Raw genomic sequence first — 9,970 nt, forward strand, 5'->3', positions numbered from 1 at the left:
GGTGCCCGCGCCCCGTTCGGTGCCCGCAGCCCGTTCGGTGCCCGCAGCCCCGTTCGGTGCCCGCGCCCCGTTCGGTGCCCGCAGCCCGTTCGGTGCCCGCAGCCCGTCCCGGTGCCCGCAGCCCGTTCGGTGCCCGCAGCCCCGTTCGGGGCCCGCAGCCCGTTCGGTGCCCGCAGCCCGTCCCGGTGCCCGCAGCCCCGTTCGGTGCCCGCAGCCCGTTCGGTGCCCGCAGCCCCGTTCGGTGCCCGCAGCCCGTCCCGGTGCCCGCAGCCCCGTTCGGTGCCCGCACCCCGGGCGATGGCGGAGCGCGCCGGGCCCGAGGAAGGAAGCGGCGGGCGCGGGGGGCCGGGCGCGGCGGGGGAAGTTTCTCCGCGGGACCGCCCGGGGCGGCGGAGGAGGCGGCCGCAGACTTCCTCCTCCTCCTCCTCCTCCTCCTCCTCCTCCTCGTCCTGCTCTTCGTCCTGCTGCCGCTGCCGCTATCGCGCCGGCCCCGCCATGCCTCGGGGTGAGTGCGGGCCGGGGGCTCCGGGAAGGGCGGGGGGTCCCGCCGGGGGTGGGGGGGTCCCTCGGGCCGGGCTCCGAGCCGGGGCCGGGAGGAGCCGCCTGTCGGGGCCAGGGCGGGGGCGGCGGCAGCGGGACCCGCCCGAGCGGGACAGCGGGGATAACGGGACAGTGGGGATAACGGGACAGCGGGGATAACGGGACAGTGGGGATAACGGGACAGTGGGGATAATGGGACAGCCGGGGAGAACGGGACAGCCGGGGATAACGAGACAGCCGGGGAGAACGGGGACTGCTTGGGGAGAACGGGACAGCGGGAGTAACGGGACTCCCTGGGGAGAACGGGACTGTCAGGGATAAAGGGACAGCCGGGGATAACGGGAGACCGGGGTGCCGGACGAGCGGAGTTTCGGGCGGAGCGGGGCCGGCAGCGGCCGGGATGGAGCGGGGACAGGCACTGGCCCGGCCCGAGCCACTCGGATCCGCAGCTTCGCCCCCGCCCCGCTCGCGGCCCGGCACTACCGGGGCTGCGCTGACACCGGAGGGCGCTGCACGCACCGCCCGGACTGACCCTCCTGCACGGACCCCCTGCACTGACCCCCGGCCCGGACTGACCCCCCTGCACTGACCCTCTGCACTGACCCCCTGCACTGACCCCTTAACCCCCTCTGGATGTCCCCACGCACCCCTTGTCACAGCATGCAGCAGCCAGGATGTGCCAGGGCTGTCCCTGTGGCGGGGGTGCCTGCCATGGGTACTTGTCATGGAGTCTCCCCCGGGGTCACTGGGTCACTCAGCCAGTGCAGGGACACCCGTGGGTCCCCCAGAGCCTGAGGGTGTGGATGGGTGCCAGGGCTGGGAGCTGCTGGGCTGCTCTGCTTGGCTCGGGGGAAAGAAAAGTCACTGAGGTATCGAGGTACCATTTGTGGCCTATGGGGACAGGCTGTGGTGGGAGTGTGGTGGGAGGGGTCCATGGGACAGGCTGTGGTGGGAGTGTGGTGGGAGGGGGTCCATGAGACAGGCTGTGGTGGGAGTGTGGTGGGAGGGGGTCCATGGGACAGGCTGTGGTGGGAGGGGGTCCATGGGACAGGCTGTGGTGGGAGTGTGGTGGGAGGGGGTCCATGGGACAGGCTGTGGTGGGAGGGGGTCCATGGGACAGGCTGTGGTGGGAGTGTGGTGGGAGGGGGTCCATGGGACAGGCTGTGGTGGGAGGGGGTCCATGGGACAGGCTGTGGTGGGAGTGTGGTGGGAGGGGGTCCATGGGACAGGCTGTGGTGGGAGGGGGTCCATGGGACAGGCTGTGGTGGGAGTGTGGTGGGAGGGGGTCCATGGGACAGGCTGTGGTGGGAGGGGGTCCATGGGACAGGCTGTGGTGGGAGGGGTCTGGCACCAGGGCCGTGGGTGTCGGGAGCATCTGTGGGCAGTTGTGGAGGTGCGAGGCAGTGCTGGCTGTGGGTGCAGGGGTGGGCTGTGCCCTCGTGCGTGGAAGTGGGTTTGGTTTGCTTTGGATTGGTTTGGTTTGGTTTGCTTTGGATTGGTTTGGATTGGTTTGCTTTGAATTGGTTTGCTTTGGATTGGTTTAGTTTGCTTTGCTTTGGATTGGTTTAGTTTGCTTTGCTTTGGTTTGGCCCAGAGAGGGGCCAGAGCAGCGCGGTGCTGCCACCCAGCACTGGGACCCACTGGTGGCTCTGCTGGAGGCCACAGAGCCTGGATGGGCCTGCCTGGCTCCATCCCTCTGTGGATCCATTATCCATCATCCATCATCCATCCATCCATCATCCATCCATCCCATCCATCATCCATCCATCCATCCATCCATCATCCATCCATCCATCATCCATCCATCCATCCATCATCCATCATCATCCATCATCCATCCATCCATCCATCCATCCATCATCCATCCATCATCCATCCATCATCATCCATCATCCAATCCATCTCATCCATCCATCATCCATCCATCCATCCATCCATCCATCCATTCCATTCCATCATCCATCCATCATCCATCCATCCATCATCCATCTATCCATCCATCATCCATCCATCATCCATCATCCATCCATCATCCATCATCCATCCATCCATCCATCCATCCACCATCATCCATCCATCATCCATCCATCCATCCATCATCCATCCATCATCCATCATCCATCCATCATCCATCCATCATCCATCCATCCATCCATCCATCCATCCATCCATCCATCATCCATCCATCATCCATCCATCATCCATCATCCATCCATCCATCCATCATCCATCATCCATCCATCCATCCATCACCATCCATCCATCATCCATCCATCCATCCATCCATCATCCTTCCATCCATCCATCATCCATCATCTATCATCCATCCATCATCCATCAATCCATCCATCCATCATCCATCCATCCATCCATCCATCCATCATCCATCCATCATCCATCCATCCATCCATCCATCCATCCATCCATCCATCATCCATCCATCCATCCATCCATCCATCCATCCATCCATCCATCCATCCATCCATCCATCCATCCATCCATCATCCATCCATCATCCATCCATCCATCATCCATCATCCATCCATCCATCCATCCATCCATCCATCCATCCATCCATCCATCCATCCATCATCCATCCATCCATCCATCCATCCATCATCCATCCATCCATCCATCATCCATCCATCCATCATCCATCCATCCATCCATCCATCCATCCATCCATCATCCATCCATCCATCCATCCATCCATCCATCCATCCATCCATCATCCATCCATCCATCCATCCATCCATCCATCCATCCATCCATCCATCCATCCATCATCCATCCATCCATCCATCCATCCATCCATCCATCATCCATCATCCATCCATCCATCATCCATCCATCCATCCATCCACCCTGGGTCTGGCTCCAGGCTCCAGCAGAGCTTTGCCAGTGCCTGGAGCAGAGCCCAGGGGCCGGGAGTGGCCATGGCCAGGGCGAAGGGCAGAGCAGGACCTGGCCTGGCAGGGAAATAAAATGAGGAAATTAGTCACGACAGCTGGAAAATGAGGGAAATCAAAATCCCCCGACTCAGCACGGAGGTTATTTTAGCTGCCCCGGCAGGGCCTGGGACAGAGCTGGGGGGACTCTGGGTGCCCACCACGGCCTTGGGCTCCCCACGGGGTCCCTGCTTGGGATGTAGGGATTTTAGTACTTTTATTAATTTCCTCTTTGCGCTGCTGAGCTGGCGGCGGGGCTGGGGGGCCGATGCTGTGCCTGGGGTGGGTCTGGGCACGGGATGGACCCGGCGGCTGGGGAGGGGTCCCCGGGAGGGGTCCCCGGGGCAGGGCGCGGTGCACAGGCTGCGGCACGGGGCGGTGCGAGGTGGCCGAAGCGGGGTGTGCCGGCGGGGAGGGGGTGCCGGGGGGGATGCAGGGTGGGTTCGGGGATGGGGTCAGCTCTGGGGCCGTGGGACAGGGAGCTGACGGGGGCGGCTGCTGCTCCGCTTCCCCGGCGGAAAGCCCCGGGGGCTGCCCCGGCCCGGAGCGCGGCACAGGGTTTTGCTTCCCTTTTCTGCTGAAGAGATGAGTCGCTTTTCCCGTGCCGGGGGGTGGCGGTGGGAGGCAGGGAGAGAGGGAGGGAGCTCTGTGTGTCACCCACAGCCCCCTGGCCGTCCCCCCTCCCCGGCACCCCAAACGCCATCCCAGTGCCCCCGCAGTGGGGAGCGCGGCTCGGGGTGCCGGGCTCGGTGCAGCCCCCCGTGCTCCCACCTTTCCTTCCTTCCTTCCCCGGGCCCCTCCCGGGGGGTGGGATGGGATGGGAAGGGGCAGGTGCCCCCATGGGCTGTGTCCCCCCGCGGGCTGTCCCCTCTGCCCCACGGCATGCCGGGGGCCAGAAGGGGTTAAATGCGCTCTGGCCGCGGATTTCCTGGGAGAGCAGAGCTGCCCTTGTGCCGGCAGCAGCAGCGGGGAGGGCACAGCAGAGCCAAGGCACCCAGCAGTGTCCTGGAGGGCAGCGGGACCCTCGGGAGCCCGGGGGATGTCCAGGCCTGCCAGGGCTCCTGTCCCTGCCGGGGGACATGGGGGCACAGGGGTCAGGAGGGAGGGCACAGCTCCTGTGGAAGATGAGTGTGGGTCAGGGGCTTGGCTGGGGCTGTGGTGACCATTCAGGACTGTGATGTGGTGGCTGTGGCTGCACACCTTGGTTGGGACAGAGCCAGAGCCCTCTGGCACCCACATCCCCTCCCTGGCACCAGACAGACCTGGAGCTGCTGCAGGGGCTCTGCTCTAACAAAGCCCCCTCCTCAGGGAGACATTTGGTCTGTGAGCGTGGCCCGTCCCCTCCTTGTGCCACCTCGTACCTGGGGCTGGCAGTGCCGGGCTGGCAGCAGCCAAATCGCTCCTGTGTGTGCCCACAATTGCTGTGTGGGTGCCAAACCTGGGGGCACCCTGGGGCTCCACAGCCCCGGGTGCTGGGTGTTGGACAGGTGACCCCAGGCCTCTAGCCCCTCCTTCTCCTCCTCTTCCTCTTCCTTTCCTCCTCCTCCTCCTCAATTCCCTGGTGGTGATTGATGCTCTCATGGGCACGAGTGTTTCCTTTGCACTGGGATGGGGATGGGGATGGTTCCTGATCATCCCAAGGTGTCAGTTTGGGGGTGCAAGGTTTGGGATTGGCATGAGCAGTGTGTGCCATGTCCCACTGATGGGCCAGGCTGGTGCTCAGGGCTGCTTTGGGCCCAGACTGAGTCACACAGACCAAATGGGGTCTTGGGATGACAGGGGCAGCTGTGTCCCACTCCAGCCCTGGGAGCCCTGGGCAAAGGACAGAAGGGGCACAGGGCCGGTGGGTGGCAGTTACAGCCCCTGAGGAAGGTGAATGTCCCTGTGCAGCCACGGAGGGACTTTGGTCTCCCACAGTCCTGATCCTGGTCCCATGACCCTGACCCTGCTCCTTCTCCCTCTGCTCCTGCCCTCCTTGCTCTGATCCACTTCCTTCTCCCATTGTCCTGCTCCAGCTCCTCCTGATCCCACTGTCTTGGTTCTGGTCCTTTCCCCATCACTCTCCTGCTGCTCCTGCTGTCCCCTCTGTCCCTTTTCACACCACCCTACCCCATGTCCCTCTGGGTGCTGCAGCCCAGGGGTCCCACTGCCTGCACTTGCCCTGGGCTGAGCAACTGGTGCAAACTGGTGTGAGGAAAGCTCTGGGCTGTGTTTGCTGCCAAACTGGAGGCCAAAGGCTGGGACTGTGTTTGTGATCCCCTGGGAAACTGCAAGGGGCTTCCTGTGGGGTGGGGATGGTATGGGATGGGGATGGGATGGGGATGGGATGGAGATGGAGATGGAATGGGGATGGGGATGGGGATGGGATAGGATGGGGATGGGGATGGGGCCCCGCCTTGCTGCTGCCCGTTTTCCCGCAGGGATGGGGGATGCCCTGCCTGTGGAGGCAGTTTGCAGCGGGGCAGCGGGCCCAGCGCTGCGGGGCGCTCTGGCAGCCCTGACCCGTCCGGGGGATCAGGCAGAGGCAGGCAGGGCGGGGGTCACGGCACAGCCCGCGCCGCAGGAAGCCGCGTGTCAGGGCGGGAAGGGGAAGAGCGACTTCCCCATCCGAGGGGGCAGGGACTGCCTGGGGCTCGGGCGGGGGCTCTGCCCTCCCCCTTCCCCAGCCCTGCAGGCTCAGGGGGCTCTGGGGAACGGGGACCCCCAGCCCGGGACTCCGGGACACTGCGGCTCCTCTGCCCGCCTCCTCTGCTCCCTGCCCGTCCCTGGCACAGGAGCGGGGCTCCGTCCTCCCGCTGTGATCCCACGGGTGGGCACCAGCCGCCCATGGCCGGATCGCGGTGGGAGAGGGGCTGCCCAGGGTGGGCACCTCCCCACCCCAGCACCGTGGGTGCCCCCGCCTCGGCAGGGCAGGGCTCGGCCGGCAGCAGGAAGGGGATGGGAGCAGGATGCAGCCCTTAATGGGAATTGCAGAGGGAACCTGAGGAAGGAAAACGCGGCGGGGTTGGGGATAAACACAGCTGGAGCGGACGCTGGCTCCAGGGCCCCGGCAGCGGCTGCACTGCGGCCACGGCGCCAGCGGCTCTGCCCGCCGGGATCCTGCCTGCTGGGGGCAGGAGCGGGGCTGGCACCCATGGTGACACTATGGCCACAGCCCAGGTGTGCCCCTGCTCCCTGCCTGCTGCCCTCCATGCGTTCTGGGCTGGAGGCACGGCACAGCATGGCACAGCATGGCACGGCTGCTGCCACAGCCTGGCTGCCGTGGCTGCAGCACCCTGGGGACCGTGCGGTGCCCATGCACGCTGGCCATGGTGGCACAGGTGTGTCCCTGGGTCAGGGCAGGCAGGGGAATGTGCCTGCCTGGGAGGCTCATCCTGGCACTGGATGAACCAAGGGCCTGTGACCCCTGCGCAGCCTCCGGCCTCGGGGTGTCGGAGCGGGGACACCACGGTGGCCCAGCCCTGGAGTGTCCCCTCCCTGAGCCTCTTCTCCTCCCCCAGGGTGCTGAAGGGACAGCAGGACCGCCGGGATGCAGAGCATCAAGTGCGTGGTGGTGGGAGACGGGGCGGTGGGCAAGACCTGCCTGCTGATCTGCTACACCACCAACGCCTTCCCCAAGGAGTACATCCCCACCGTCTTCGACAACTACAGCGCCCAGAACACGGTGGACGGCAGGACTATAAACTTAAACCTGTGGGACACGGCCGGCCAGGAGGAGTACGACCGCCTGCGGACGCTTTCCTACCCCCAGACCAACGTCTTCATCATCTGCTTCTCCATCGCCAGCCCGCCCTCCTACGAGAACGTCAAGCACAAGTGGTACCCCGAGGTGTGCCACCACTGCCCCAGCGTGCCCATCCTGCTCGTGGGCACCAAGAAGGATCTGAGGAACAACCCCGAGACCATGAAGCGGCTCAAGGAGCAGAACCAGGCGCCCATCACCACCCAGCAGGGCATCAGCCTGTCCAAGCAGATCCGTGCCGTCAAGTACCTGGAGTGCTCGGCGCTCAACCAGGAGGGCATCAAGGATGTGTTCACCGAGGCCGTCAGGGCCGTGCTCAACCCCGCCCCGGCCAAGCCCAAGAAGCCCTGTGTGCTCTTGTGACGGGGCTGCCGAGAGACGATCCTGCCCCGCCCCAGTGCCCCACACCTCCTGCCCCACCCGCGCCAGTTCCGCCCCGAGCCTCGGTGGGGCCGGGCCGCCCCGAAGCCTCCAGCTTTAATAATACAGACCTTGTTTGCACTAACTGGCCGCTGCCCCGGGGGCACTGGGGCTGCCCCGCCCCGGCTGTCAGCGTGCGCTTTTGGTGACGCCTCTCCGGTCCTGGCACAGCAACGCTTCCTGAGAAGGGGATGCCCGGGATGGGCCAGCCCCACTCCAGCCCTGAGCACCCCCCAGTCCTCCATGGGGACCTGCCACCTCCACCCTCCACACCAGCTGGGGCACGGGGGGTCCTCAGCCCCTCTGTGCCAGCCCTGGCACTCACCCAGCCCAGAGCATCTCGCTGCCACTGCCCCATCCTGCCCTGGGATCCCGGTGGCAGCACCGGGGGCTCCTGGGGGGTGTTTGGGGAGAGGTCCCCACAGGACCTCCAGCCCTGTGAGAGCAGAGCCAGTGTGGCCAGAGGAGAGAGTTCCTGCCCTGGCTGGTGCTGGAGCTCGTAACCAACTGTCCCCAGAGTTGCTTATTCTTAAATAAAAACATGCCCAGGCCCCCTGTGTCCTGTGCTTTCCCACCTTTCCTGGGCATGGGGACACTCCCTGGAGGGATGTGGATGTCACCAGCCTGAGCTGGTGAACTGTCACTGGGCCAGGGCCAAGCTGAGGGTGCTCATGGTGCTGCCAGGGGAAGCTTGGGATGTCCCTGCCATGGCCATTCCCGACCCCACCCTGTCTGTGCCCAGCTGAGCTCCCACCCGTGGGCTTGGGGACATTGTAAGGGACAGCAATGGGCACAGTGCAGGAGGCTATTGCGCTGTGTGGGAATGGGGACATTGCAGGAAGGGCACACGAGTCAGTCCCCACGTGGGCAGCCCCAGCCACCCCAACCCCAGTACTGCCCCTGGAGTGGCAGGTGGAGGGCACAGCCCTGTGTTCCCATGTCAGGGGTGTCCTGGGGGTCCCCATGTGCCCTGGCTGGCGATGGCAGCAGCGAGGGACGGTGACATCCCCAGCCGCTCTCGCCACCCCCTCAGCGCCCCCCCGGCACGTGCTGGCGAGCGGCCAGATCCGGACACGGGCCCCTTGTGCGGCCCCGGGCCCTTCCTGCAGGAAGGGCAGAGACCCGGCGCCCGCCACAAGCCGCCTTTGTTCCCGCTGCCGCTTCCAGCCAGAGCCGGGCGGCCGTGGGCAGCGGGGCCGGGGCTCCGGCACGGCCGGCCCCGCCTCGGGGAGCCTCGGGGCAAAGCGGCAAAGCCCGGCCCCTCCTGAGCCCCCCCTGCGAGCCCGGGCCAGGGGACACGGCCCCAGGGCCGCTGCACAGCCATGGGCTTGTGGCTCCCAGCGGCACCAAATCCTGCTCCTGCAGCGGGGATCCCCACAGCCCTGTCCTGCTCCTCCAGTGGGGATCCCACAGCCAAATCCTGCTCCTGCAGTGGGGATCCCCAGGGCCATGTCCTGCTCCTGCAGTGGGGATCCCACAGCCAAATCCTGCTCCTGCAGCGGGGATCCCCACAGCCAAATCCTGCTCCTGCAGTGGGGATCCCCAGGGCCATGTCCTGCTCCTCCAGTGGGGATCCCCACAGCCCTGTCCTGGTCTGTCCGTGGGGATCCCCTCAGCCATGTCCTGCTCCTCCAGTGGGGATCCCACAGCCAAATCCTGCTCCTGCAGTGGGGATCCCACAGCCATGTCCTGCTCCTGCAGTGGGGATCCCACAGCCCTGTCCTGCTCCTCCAGTGGGGATCCCACAGCCAAATCCTGCTCCTGCAGCGGGGATCCCCACAGCCAAATCCTGCTCCTGCAGTGGGGATCCCCAGGGCCATGTCCTGCTCCTCCAGTGGGGATCCCCACAGCCCTGTCCTGGTCTGTCCGTGGGGATCCCCTCAGCCATGTCCTGGTCCTGCAGTGGGGATCCCACAGACAAATCCTGCTCCTGCAGTGGGGATCCCACAGCCCTGTCCTGGTCTGTCCGTGGGGATCCCCTGAGCCACGTCCTGGTCCTGCAGTGGGGATCCCCACAGCCCTATCTTGGTCCCACTGTGAGGATCCCCTCAGCCATGTCCTGGTCCTGCCGTGGGGCTGGCAAGTGCCATCCTGGTGGGGTTCAGTGTCGAAGTGGGTGCTGGGATGAGGAGGGGACCCTGTGATGCCGCGAGCGGGACACAGCCCTGCCCTGGCCCAGCACAGCGGGATGAGCTCATGGCTCTTCCCCTCCCAGCTGCTGCCGGGGCAGAGAGCGCAGGGCCCCACCACGGCCCGGGCAGGGGGAACCGAGCCCCCGGCAGCTCCCCTGCCCCTGCCCTGCCCGCCCCAGCAGTGCCAG

General features: G+C 65.5%; 1 protein-coding gene across 1 annotated transcript; it reads left to right on the top strand.

Annotated features, from left to right (window-relative positions):
- The first annotated feature begins 342 nt into the window (after window positions 1–342).
- Window positions 343–8,201, top strand: RHOG (ras homolog family member G). Its single transcript, XM_079314457.1, has 2 exons — window positions 343–505; window positions 6,989–8,201. The coding sequence occupies exon 2, from the start codon at window positions 7,018–7,020 to the stop codon at window positions 7,591–7,593; it is 576 nt and encodes a 191-aa protein (XP_079170583.1). The 5' UTR covers window positions 343–505; window positions 6,989–7,017; the 3' UTR covers window positions 7,594–8,201.
- The last annotated feature ends 1,769 nt before the right edge of the window (window positions 8,202–9,970 follow it).

This window comes from Erithacus rubecula (genome assembly GCF_903797595.1).
Source record: "Erithacus rubecula genome assembly, chromosome: 1".
NCBI lineage: Eukaryota > Metazoa > Chordata > Aves > Passeriformes > Muscicapidae > Erithacus > Erithacus rubecula.

Bases quoted from the DNA above. Each gene is read 5' to 3' on its own strand.
- RHOG (XM_079314457.1), top strand. From the start codon at position 7,018: ATGCAGAGCATCAAGTGCGTGGTGGTGGGAGACGGGGCGGTGGGCAAG.